The following is a 13,472-nucleotide window of genomic DNA, read 5'->3' on the forward strand; positions in this document are numbered from 1 at the left end:
AGGGGCCACAGCCTCCAGCTCTGCAAACATGTCTGACTCAGAACAGCTGAATGGGGAACTGAGAGATGCTCCTGTCTCTGCGTCACCTAAAAACAGACCTAATGAAACAGTCTAATGAAAGTCTTCTTCCCTTTTCAGTATATAAAACTAAATTACACACATCGTCTGACTTCTGTAATCAAGGGTATCAATATGTAGTGTAGGGCTGGACAATAATTCAATATTAATATATATTGCAACATAAAATGTTTCAATAACAGCAATTTTTTCAAAATTTCAATATACATTATTTACAGCATCTGTCACTGCCCAGTAAACATTTAGCCGTTGATTCAACCTTGAAATAATGACTGCCGTCTAATCAACGTTCTCTTAAGGTTGAAAATGAAAGTTGAAAAGACGTCCAAACACAGACATTGAAAAGACGACTATTAGACGTATTTTGGACGTCCTTTGACGTTATTAATTGGTCCCGAAAAAAATACTTGTATAAAACGCGTTTTGGACGTCCACTGACGTTATCGGTTGGTCACCACTTAACTAACTTATTAAGATGGATTTTGGACGTCCATTGACGTTTAAAATATGTCCTTGACGGACAGACTACTTTTAGACCTATTTTGAACGTCCCAGGACGTTCCTTGTTTACTGGGTGACTGATGGTATTTACAGTTCACTGCCCTCAATTTTAAAGTTAGTTTAAAAATATTGACATTGACAAAGCCAAGAGGTTTATGTTTGATGGTGATGTTATGTTTCCTGTTGGTTCTTCAAAGTTTTTCAGTGGATTTTACATTGTTCATATCAATATCGGAATTATATCGTATTGAACGAAATTAGGAAATATATTGTGATATCAATTTTGACAATATCGTCCAGCCCTAGTGAAGTGTATTCAAATGTATGTAGTGTACACATAGGAAGAGCATTATTTTATCCATTCTCCTGAATTATTTTTTAGACTGACCACACATATGCAAACACACGCTTGAGTGTACTGAACATCACAACACACTATTACCCCCAACAGTCTAGAAACTGCGTACTGAATATCAAGCAATGACCCTTCTGTGTTTTGCTTAAGGTCTAAGATGGGCACAAATGTAACTGCAATAGCGTACAGCACTTCAGGGCATTTTCACATTCAAAACAATGTCTCGAGCACCAAGAAAAACAAAAGCCACATTCTCGACAGCAGAGTGAAACACAGACACAAATATATATGCAAGCACTTAGCACAAAGCTCAAATGCTTTCACACAAGTCCTCCGAGTCCGCCTACTGACACACACACACACACACACACAGTCATTGTATGAAAGCAAGCCTCAGCTCACTACTCACACACACAAAAGGGGGACTTGACTTGACACTTCAAAGCATATTGTTGCTGTTAAGTTGGCCATCATCTTTAGCCCACTGCTTCTTGAGACCCTTTCTGTGTGAGTGTGTGTCTGTGTGTTAGTGTGAAAGGCATTCGGTGAGTATGTTTTTGTTCATATGAGGTTTTGAGTGTGTGTTAGTGTATGTTTAGGAGGTCATTTTGGCAGAACAAATACCCATGTGCCACTATATACGGTGCATTTTATTTACTTAATTCTAATGTCATTTATTCATATTCCACCTGAGTAAATACATACGGTTAAATTACACTTTCATTCATGAGGAAATGACGCACACAATTGAATCACGTAGATTAAGTGCCTTATTTCTGTGTACGTTTATCTCCCTCTCTCTCTCTCACAGTGTCTCTATTCTTCAGACTCTTTCTCCCACCACCTCTCTCGCTGGCCACACGGTGTGGCTAACAGGGTCACGGTGTGTGTCGGGGGCCCCACTGGGGTCCGGAAGTCCATCTCATTATCAAGGACAGTTACACTCTGGAGAGGACGTTGAAAGAGGTCATGCCAGGGTCGGCTGCTGACTGTTGGGCCATGGCTTGGGGATGTGAAAGAGAGTCCAACGGCAAAACAAAGGCCCTGGAGTCTGCCTTATAAAGGACACACACACACTCACACATATATATATATATATACGCTCACACACACATTCACAAGGGTAGCAAGGGAGAAAAAGGTCAGCCAATTCCCCCTCGAGGCATGGACACCCACGCCTTTGAGAGTTTCTTTCTCCTGGTACTTACCATAATTTTCATTAGATTTATGCTCTTTTTTCAATCACCAAATGCATTTCTTTTATTGATTTTTTTTTGGTCACGGTGCTTTTACTGACAAAAAAAATTGTTCAGTAATAATTGCTTGTTTATTATTAATTATAATTTTTATTATGTTAATTATAATTTGGGCGGCACAGTGACGCAGCAGGTAGTTCTCCCTGTGTCTGCGTGGGTTTACTCCGGGTGACTGTCTGTGAGGAGTGTGGTGTGTTCTCCCTGTGTCTGTGTGGGTTTCCTCCGGGTGACTGTCTGTGAGGAGTGTGGTGTGTTCTCCCTGTGTCTGCGTGGGTTTCCTCCGGGTGACTGTCTGTGAGGAGTGTGGAGTGTTCTCCCTGTGTCTGCGTGGGTTTCTTCCGGGTGACTGTCTGTGAGGAGTGTGGTGTGTTCTCCCTGTGTCTGCTTGGTTTTCCTCCGGGTGACTGTCTGTGAGGAGTGTGGTGTGTTCTCCCTGTGTCTGCGTGGGTTTCCTCCGGGTGACTGTCTGTGAGGAGTGTGGTGTGTTCTCCCTGTGTCCGCATGGGTTTCCTCCGGGTGACTGTCTGTGAGGAGTGTGGTGTTTTCTCCCTGTGTCTGCGTGGGTTTCCTCCGGGTGACTGTCTGTGAGGAGTGTGGTGTGTTCTCCCTGTGTCTGTGTGGGTTTACCCCGGGTGCCCCGGTTTCCTCCCACAGTCCAAAAACACACGTTGGTAGGTGGATTGGCGACTCAAAAAGTGACCGTAGGTGTGAGTGTGTGAGTGAATGTGTGTGTGTCTGTGTTGCCCTTTGAAGGACTGGCGCCCCCTCCAGGGTGTATTCCCACCTTATGCCCAGTGATTCCCAGGTAGCAGAACCTGCTCTGTCCATTTACCTTTTGGATTTCTACACCAACTTTCCATATTTTGTAGCAAACCATCCTTTCCTCACTCTCACTTCCCTACTGCTCTCTCGACTGAACTTGGCATGAAAGCTAAACAATTCATTTGAAAGTCTCAACTGAGTATTTCTATATTAACAAGCTGCACCTTCCTGAAAAAAACAATGCTATTTATTCTGAATCATTTATTTATTTATCTGGATAGAACTGTCACTCTGGACTGAGGCTCGCCATTTGGTGATGACCAGTCTATGAAAAGAAGTTACTCAGCTGGCCTAACCCCTCTAATATTTTTTAGGTGTGCAAATAAGTTAGAAAATGTTACTAGTGTAACTTTTTTTTAGTTATTTTTTTGCAACAAAAAATAAAACGGAAAATGAAGTAGTTTGAAAATGGGAAGAATTTATTGGTCACTGGATTCATTGTGGGTTCCATCAAGAATTTAAATATTATCTCTAAATATTATCTACTTAGTTTTCTACGTATCTACGTAATCTTTTGGGAAAAAATGACAAATGTCATTATATGGACTTACAATTATATGTTACACAAAAATACTTTAAGACTTATTTGTACACTGTAAATCCTGACCCTAATCACTGCATTTCAATTGTTGTGTAAAGAGTATTTCTATGATCTGAATTAGCCTTCGGCAAAACAACTGAACCAATGAGGTGCTAACAGTCCATCTTTTTTTTTTTTATTATAAAAGGAACATGTCACCGGGCCACAAGTGGCCCTTTTTCCAACAGAAAAAAATAAGAAAGAAACTCATAACCACACGACACAAAGAACTGTGCACAGCCTGCTCTGAAAGAGGCAAATTCCCATCACAAGTTCCCAATTGTCTCGCTCCTTCAGAAAGGCTCTGACTCGAGTCAGATGTCAGCGGCCCTGGCCCTTTATCCCAATACGGGACGGTAAATTAGCGCGAGGAGGGCGTCCAAGAGGTACGCCAAACACTGACACTCGCACACTGTTCTCCCGTCAGCAGGGTGGCGGTCAGTGTGGATTTATGACCGCCTGCTCCACACGTTCTGTCTTTCAGAGAGCGGAGAGAAGAGAGGGTGAGAGAGAAAATAAGAGACAGAATGGAGGGAGAACGCGGGAGGCATGGGCTCAGAGAGGCATACTAGGGGCAGCCGCCACCGCTTTTAGACCCCCTCCCCAAACCTTTCCCATTGTAAAGGACAGGCTGCTTTGAACTGTGGACTCAAACAGTACCAGCTCAAGTCTCCATCAAAAGAAATCCCCCTTTACCAACGCCCCCATCTGATTTTCATAAAGGAGAAGAATAAAGCTCTCTTTCCCTGATATTTATGGCACGATGGTGGTGGACAAAACCCCGGAGCTCCGTGCCGTGATGCAGTGCTGTGATATGTGATCTCTATCTCTATTGTGCTGCCGATATGGTGGATGTCCAGTTAGGCATGGCACAATTCACCCCTTGGTGTGTGGATGAATACGCAAATCCCCAACTCAGGACCGAAACATAAAGGGTTACAATAGCTCAGTATGAACTTAATGGGTTTGTGTGCGGTTTTAGTCTGTGGAACAGTGAAACTCACCTTTCTGAGGTGTGATTGGAGGAAGTACTGGCCAGTGGAAGGTCTTCCAATCAGAATGAGCCTCCACTGGAGAAGCTGGTGCTATTCCAGTCTGAGACTGTGGTGTTTTGTGGCAGGGAAGTGAAGTGCTATCTATTAATGCATCCGCATTTTGATGGAAGGCTGGAGTTTGTCTCGGTGGAGAGGTCTGTTCATGGACTATTGTAGGGGACTTCACGTTTTCTGGAAGGCAGCTGGGTGAGTTTTCTGGGCTGTGAGAGGCCAGGGGTTTGGAGAGAAAGTGCTCAGGCGATATTTGTGGAGTGCAAGAAGCCAGGACTGAGCCACTGAGGGAGCTAAAGCGAAGCTCAGACAGGGAAGAAGAGCAAGCCTCCATGTCTTCACTGCCATCATCTCCTTTATCTCCAACGTCACTATAATTGTCATCTCTCAGGTTCGCTGCAGAACAGAGAAGAGACTATAAAAACTAAAAACTTGTCACGAGTATTAAGTATTAAATAGGATTTATTGTTGAAACTAACATACGTCGGAAGACAAGACAGCTCAAATTTTCTGATAACTTGGGGGGTTCCTTCCCGTCCTTCAAATGTTACATAGTGTGGTTTCTGCAGTGCTGAGCCCAGAGTAGCAATCATATAGCTCTATTATCTCTATTACAGCTCTGTGATGCATGTTTGTCCAATAAGAGAAACCCTGAACGGGTGACTGTCTGTGAGGAGTGTGGTGTGTTCTCCCTGTGTCTGCGTGGGTTTCCTCTGGGTGACTGTCTGTGAGGAGTGTGGTGTGTTCTCCCTGTGTCTGCGTGGGTTTCCTCTGGGTGACTGTCTGTGAGGAGTGTGGTGTGTTCTCCCTGTGTCTGCGTGGATTTCCTCCGGGTGCTTCGGATTGGCGACTCAAAAGTGTCCGTAGGTGTGAGTGAATGTGTGTCTGTGTTGCCCTGTGAAGGACTGGCGCCCCCTCCAGGGTGTATTCCCGCCTTGCGCCCGATGATTCCAGGTAGGCTCTGGACTCACCGCGACCATGAACTGGATAAGCACTTACAGATAATGGATGAATAAATGCTATTTAATATATTTTTAAGACATCAGTAAAGAATCAAGTAAAATACACCATAATATACGCACTCAAATATGACATATATTACTGTCTGACATGGCAAAGAAGGATACACTGTGTGCCTTGAGAGGTCAGTGCTTTTGCTAAAGTGTTGCTATGTGGTTGCTAGACAGTTGTTATGGTATTCCATGTGGTTGCTAAGTGATGGCTATTGAATCTCAGGAGGTTGCTAAGGTATTTTCACGTGGTTGCTTAGGTGGTGATAGTTTGTTTCAGGTGTTATGCTACATCTGCCTCTTCATTAAGGGTCAGTTGGTAAGTGTCAGCTGTCAGCATTTAATGGACGTTTTTAGTATTTACTAACTGAACTCTCAAGACCTTAATTATGTATTAAGATTCTGGACTATCTATAAATCTATAAAACACTGGGGTACCTGAAAGTGCATTGGAAAGGCTGCTGCTAAGGCCAGTTCTACAGCTGAACTGACTGGATGCTGGACGGCTGAGGTCAGAAAGAGAAATGGGAGTCATGGGTGTTGCTGGGGTTTCAGGAGTCATTGTCACTGAGGAGACCTCTTCACCTTCAAGCTCCTTACAGTCAAGATCAGAAGGAGTAGGTCCTGCCAAAGGAATGTCATCACCTTCCTCTTCATGTCTTGTTAGCGTACTTTGTTCAGAGGAGACATCAGATACACACGGGGAATCCTCTGTGTTTTTGCCTGATTGGGACGGTGGTGTGGGACACATCGCAGGGTCTGTTGACGCAATGCTTGGATTGGGAGATGCTGGCACACTGGGAAGAGCCTCGGCAAAGCGCCTCCTTGTGTAATCGCTTGGGCACTGCAGGCTCCTCTGGGTTTCTGAAGAAGAAGAGCACAAGACCGGGCCCTCAATGTCAAAATGCAAGGTTATGAAGAATGTTGGCATTACCTGACCTGACCAAACAATGGACTACAACTGACTCAGGGGAAAAAAACAAAACAAAACTGTAAAACTCTACTAGAGTGCAACAGTGAGCTTGAACAAAATGGCTGCAAAGTGGAGAAGAATAATGCAAGTATCAGGCTCCAGTCTCCAGCTGTCTCATGTTAAGATGGACCACTTGACCGTTCCACAGGCTGTCCGGAACACGACGTGAAGTACACACACACACACAGAGAGAGAGAGACACACACACACACACACACACACAAACGCATACACCCAGTCTTAATGAAAGCCATTGTTGAGGGTGCACAAAGAGAGGTCCTGAATAATTAACATGGGGGTCCTTGGCGAGGGTCAGGCAGAAAGCGTATTCATCATCATTTCCAGCTAAAAGAGAGAGGGACGAAGCTGAGGCCATGTAGCTCCATGCCTGACAGTGACATTTCTCTTCCCCAGTCCACTGAGCTACAGAGCAAGCAGCCTTTTGCCTGCTGGGAGCCTCTACTTTCTACCACAGGCCCTGGACTCCCCTCCAACACCCAACCCCCCCCCCCTCCGTCCCAAACGCTGCCCCTTTCTCTGAGCAGCTGTCTAGTTCCCAACTCAGTATGCAAAGGCTCTAAGATATGGTAATGACCACTTGGGATCACTATATGAAGGAACTCACTCTCATAATTGGATTCAGACATCCCATCCAACTAATTAATGGACACACTGCCTGAGAGAGTAAACAAACGAGCTACACGGTTTTTGTCTCGCTGACTTTTGGTGGCAGGTCCTGCCGCGATGTCCTGTATTTCAGACGTCCCGATATGACACACACACAATTATGTAAGAGGGTCTTTTTTTGGCTGATTTTGTCTGGCCTTTGTAAAAGACCACCATGTTCACAGCTATTGATATTTTTATTAGAAATGTCTATTTTATTTGCAGCTCTGAGGTCGGTGGCCCTCCTCGGTCCGTCATAAAGTTGTCCGGTCCATTCTGAAATGCTCTAACTCTTCCTACACTGCGTCTCTGTTTGGGACCGATGGCCAGCATCCCTCCCCTGGGTGTACCGCCAGCCTTTGTAGAGCAGCCAGCCTCTAGCAGTCAAGACAAAGCACACTTGTTCCTGCCAGGCTGTGTCAGTGAAGAGTCAGAGCAAAGAGGGAGTGAGACAGAGCGACAGAAAGAGAGAAATGGATAAATGGATGGATGGATAAATAAATGCACATTTCTGCACTGTTCTGCTCATAATACCCTTGCCTTCTCCATCTGTCACAGTCACACACACCACCACTGGTGTGCGCCTGTGTGTATGTGAACGACATGTGTCATAGCACCCTGTTACAGCCCACCCTCTATCCCCCCTTCTCTCTCTTTCACACACACATACACACACACACACACACACTCACACATGCACACGCACACTCCTTGGGGAGCTGCAGGCAGGTCAGGGTCGATTGTGAGGGCCTCTGAGCACCATATGGCTGTATAATTAGTTTTGTCCCGCGGTGTGGAGCAATGCCCGGGTCTCTGTTCTCCCAGGCCTGCACTCAAACAGTGTGCCATTGGCCAATCCTGCGCAAATACCTTTACATCATAGCACTGGACCTGAAAGAGGTGGCAGGTGTCAACATCATCAAGGCTTTACACAAACAAACATTCACGTACGGACAAACACACAATGCAAAAATCACAGCTTTGAATTGCTCTATTTTATTTTAAAATACTTGGAATCATCAGGTCACCAATTCATTATCTGTAATAAATGTGTGCTCATTTAATTAACAAAAAACAATGAGAACCTTTACTGTTATTAACTACCACAAACATATATAAAGCTATATTTATTTCTTCTTGCAGCAGACCATTGATTACCTCATACATTATGTGTGTGTGTGTGTGTGTGTTTGAAGAAAAAAAACATTGCAGGATTAATTTTATGTGCAAAAAAGAAGGGGAAAAAAGAAACAAAACATTTTTATCTGTGAATTGAAGTCAATGTAAGAATATATTTATTTATTTATTTTTTTTGCATGACTTCTATTCTCTTCAGAAAAGAATAAACTTTCTATACACTGCTTTCCTCAGTGTTACACAGACACAAATATCAGACTTAAAACTACTTGTGCTCTGTGACACACCACAGTGGCATGACCATAAACAAACATTTTCTTTTAGAGTAGGTTTATTTGCCAGAAAAAATTAATAACGTCATCAGCACATGAGCCTGCTCTGTCTGAGAATTCAGCTAGTTTTTTAGCATGTTGTAATCACATAAGATAGGGTGACCAGACGTCGTCTTTTACCCGGAAATGTCCTCTGTTTTAGACTTTAAAAAATGTCCGGGCGGAATTTTACAAACGTCCGGCATTTTGTTTTTCTAGCGCTTACATAGAACTTCGAGAAGTTTCCTTCACAAACTAGTCCCGCCCTCCCCTACTCCGATTGGTTCGCTTGAGTGAGAAGGGGGCGTGGTGAAGTAGCCTAAAACCTTCGGATTGGACAGTCTGACTGTAGAGCTACCGTTATTGGTCGATAACCTTCTCTGTAAGCATTTAATTGGTCAGTCTGCACGGCAGTAGTCCTTGTTTACGTCAGGCAAAGCTCAGGTACCCACCCTCATCTCGAGCAGCTATGCCGAACCGTAAATGTAAGTTCTCGGGTGAATTAAAAAAGAAATGCCCATGTTTTGTAAAGCAAATAAAGGTGTAAAGGACCTAAAAAATAAGCACATAACGGCCACCCCCCGGAGGCGTGTCCTGTTTTTCACCATCTCAGACCTGGTCACCCTACATAAGACCACTGTAATCACACAGAATATTGATGAGTACATCTTTAATAACTAGAGTAAACCATGTTACATTTAAATCTAAACAAGTCTTGAATAAACCCCAATGTGGCTCACCGTTCCTTAGTAATTTTGGAGCACTGAGAGTCTTCCTTTTTTGCTGTAGCTGAGGAAGGCCAGGTTGGGGAAGCCTGCTCAGCATTTGTGGCAGCCTGGCAGGTCCAGGGCAGGCCCTCATGTGGGCCTCAAAACGTGAACAAGGGGGTTTGGGCGTCTGCTTGTGAAATACATCCTGTAGAAGTAATAAAAACAACAGAATATTTTAGCATTCCTGCCCATTCTCTTTCATATACTGCAACTGAGCGCACTTACAGCTTGTGGATTGAATCTGAAATGCATTTACATCTCTCTTTATTGCCCTCTTGTGGTGACTGGGTGGTGTTGGAAGTGGGATTTATTTTGCATCTCTCCTGCTCCTACTCTACCATTCACACGTTTGGTATTTTACTGAAGAAACATATATTTAATGATTCTAAATGATCAAGTTTAACACAGAAAACATGTTGTTTTGTTTATTACACATAATTAAAGAACATAAATACTAAATAGAACTGGCAGTATATCTTTAAATACCTTTTAGTGCCTTGTTTCATAGTGTTTCTGTTTATATTTCAGTTATTTTTTAAGAAATATAAATTATAATTAATAAAACCAATTCAATATTACCTGCACTATTATCCTGTTAAGCGCGCACACACACACACACACACACACACACACACACACACACACACACACACACACACACACAAATCACACCATTCTTGGCTGTGGGCTTTGCTGTGCCATTCATCTTTAAAGATAATTAAACCAAGCCTGAGTCACCCACACGGAGATGCTGGTTAGAGGAGATGAAAGCGGTTAGCATCCGTCTGTCAATATTGGCCCTGAAGAATGATGAAATTCACTGCCTGCAAACTGGCCAGCCAGCAAACACACGACCCTGGACTAATTCCCGCCTACTCTGCCCTTTACTCACCAAACAGAGCAGCATGGGTGGGTGGGGAGAGGGGTGCAGCACACGCTCGGCCTTAATTCAGCCTTATGTGATTCATGGATACTCGGACAAAAACACAGCACACTCTCTTATGTCTTTCACTTGCTCTCCTTTTTCTCTCTACATTCTCCCCACCCAGATGTTTAAGGTGCTTTAAAGGACTATTTAGCGAGCATCTCTTTATGTGTGTCCTTTGTTTTTTTTGAGAGCAGACAGGTGCCCTACTGCCTGTTACCTGTCACAAAACAGGCTCCAACGTGTCTAACACCACAAGGCCATGCCATTCCCTCTACCCAACACACATACACACACACACAAACACATATAGAAGAGAGAGAGAGAGAGAGCACGTGTCTCAGTGTCTTTATCCTTTATGTATTAGCTGACAGTAATTTGCTCAGTAAATATGGTCAGACCAAGCTTAGCGTACAGCTTTTTCAGGATTGTATGCTCTTATTCCTTCTGTAGCTCTCCATCTGTTTCTCCTCTCTCTCTCTCTCTCTCTCTCTCTCTCTCTCTCTCTCTCTCTCTCTCTCTCTCTCTCGCTCTCTCTCTCCCTCTCTCTCTCTCTCTCTCTCTCTCTCTCTCTCTCTCTACAGGGAGAACATGCCACAATCCTCACAGACCGTCACCTGGAGGAAACCCACTCAGACACAGGGAGAACACACCACACTCCTCACAGACAGTCACCCGGAGGAAACCCACGCAGATACCGGGAGAACATGCCACAATCCTCACAGACAGTCACCTGGAGGAAACCCACTCAGACACAGGGAGAACACACCACACTCCTCACAGACAGTCACCCGGAGGAAACCCACGCAGACACAGGGAGAACACACCACAATCCTCACAGACAGTCACCTGGAGGAAACCCACGCAGACACAGGGAGAACACACCACACTCCTCACAGACAGTCACCCGGAGGAAACCCACGCAGATACAGGGAGAACATGCCACAATCCTCACAGACAGTCACCCGGAGGTAACCCACTCAGACACAGGGAGAACACACCACACTCCTCACAGACAGTCACCCGGAGGAAACCCACGCAGATACCGGGAGAACATGCCACAATCCTCACAGACAGTCACCTGGAGGAAACCCACTCAGACACAGGGAGAACACACCACACTCCTCACAGACAGTCACCCGGAGGAAACCCACGCAGATACAGGGAGAACATGCCACAATCCTCACAGACAGTCACCCGGAGGTAACCCACTCAGACACAGGGAGAACACACCACAATCCTCACAGACAGTCACCTGGAGGAAACCCACGCAGACACAGGGAGAACACACCACACTCCTCACAGACAGTCACCCGGAGGAAACCCACGCAGATACAGGGAGAACATGCCACAATCCTCACAGACAGTCACCCGGAGGAAACCCACTCAGACACAAGGAGAACACACCACAATCCTCACAGACAGTCACCTGGAGGAAACCCACGCAGACACAGGGAGAACACACCACACTCCTCACAGACAGTCACCCGGAGGAAACCCACGCAGACACAGGGAGAACACACCACACTCCTCACAGACAGTCACCCGGAGGAAAACCACGCAGACACAGGGAGAACACACCACACTCCTCACAGACAGTCACCCGGAGGAAACCCACGCAGATACAGGGAGAACATGCCACAATCCTCACAGACAGTCACCCGGAGGAAACCCACTCAGACACAGGGAGAACACACCACAATCCTCACAGACAGTCACCTGGAGGAAACCCACGCAGACACAGGGAGAACACACCACACTCCTCACAGACAGTCACCCGGAGGAAACCCACGCAGACACAGGGAGAACACACCACACTCCTCACAGACAGTCACCCGGAGGAAACCCACGCAGATACAGGGAGATCATGCCACAATCCTCACAGACTGTCACCCGGAGGAAACCCACTCAGACACAGGGAGAACACACCACAATCCTCACAGACAGTCACCCGGAGGAAACCCACTCAGACACAGGGAGAACACACCACAATCCTCACAGACAGTCACCCGGAGGAAACCCACGCAGACACAGGGAGAACACACCACACTCCTCACAGACAGTCACCCGGAGGAAACCCACGCAGATACAGGGAGAACATGCCACAATCCTCACAGACAGTCACCCGGAGGAAACCCACTCAGACACAGGGAGAACACACCACAATCCTCACAGACAGTCACCTGGAGGAAACCCACGCAGACACAGGGAGAACACACCACACTCCTCACAGACAGTCACCCGGAGGAAACCCACGCAGATACAGGGAGAACATGCCACAATCCTCACAGACAGTCACCCGGAGGAAACCCACTCAGACACAAGGAGAACACACCACAATCCTCACAGACAGTCACCTGGAGGAAACCCACGCAGACACAGGGAGAACACACCACACTCCTCACAGACAGTCACCCGGAGGAAACCCACGCAGACACAGGGAGAACACACCACACTCCTCACAGACAGTCACCCGGAGGAAAACCACGCAGACACAGGGAGAACACACCACACTCCTCACAGACAGTCACCCGGAGGAAACCCACGCAGATACAGGGAGAACATGCCACAATCCTCACAGACAGTCACCCGGAGGAAACCCACTCAGACACAGGGAGAACACACCACAATCCTCACAGACAGTCACCTGGAGGAAACCCACGCAGACACAGGGAGAACACACCACACTCCTCACAGACAGTCACCCGGAGGAAACCCACGCAGACACAGGGAGAACACACCACACTCCTCACAGACAGTCACCCGGAGGAAACCCACGCAGATACAGGGAGATCATGCCACAATCCTCACAGACTGTCACCCGGAGGAAACCCACTCAGACACAGGGAGAACACACCACAATCCTCACAGACAGTCACCCGGAGGAAACCCACTCAGACACAGGGAGAACACACCACAATCCTCACAGACAGTCACCCGGAGGAAACCCACGCAGACACAGGGAGAACACACCACACTCCTCACAGACAGTCACCCGGAGGAAACCCACGCAGATACAGGGAGAACATGCCACAATCCTCA

General features: G+C 46.1%; 1 protein-coding gene across 5 annotated transcripts in view; it reads right to left on the reverse strand.

The window, feature by feature from the left end:
- Nucleotides 1–9,682, reverse strand: part of LOC136695393 (uncharacterized) — a 59,536-nt gene extending 49,854 nt beyond the window's left edge. For all 5 annotated transcript variants that reach the window (XM_066669443.1, XM_066669445.1, XM_066669442.1 and 2 more), the window contains exons 1-4: nucleotides 9,476–9,682; nucleotides 6,087–6,512; nucleotides 4,597–5,034; nucleotides 1–98 (exon numbers count right to left, since the gene is read on the reverse strand). The exon at nucleotides 1–98 is cut by the window's left edge and continues 70 nt beyond it. In XM_066669443.1, the coding sequence (XP_066525540.1) occupies nucleotides 1–98; nucleotides 4,597–5,034; nucleotides 6,087–6,512; nucleotides 9,476–9,596 (1,083 nt within the window). In that variant the 5' untranslated portion in view covers nucleotides 9,597–9,682. The remainder of the gene's footprint in view (nucleotides 99–4,596; nucleotides 5,035–6,086; nucleotides 6,513–9,475) is intronic.
- Nucleotides 9,683–13,472: the final 3,790 nt, after the last annotated feature.

This window comes from Hoplias malabaricus, chromosome 4 (genome assembly GCF_029633855.1).
Source record: "Hoplias malabaricus isolate fHopMal1 chromosome 4, fHopMal1.hap1, whole genome shotgun sequence".
NCBI lineage: Eukaryota > Metazoa > Chordata > Actinopteri > Characiformes > Erythrinidae > Hoplias > Hoplias malabaricus.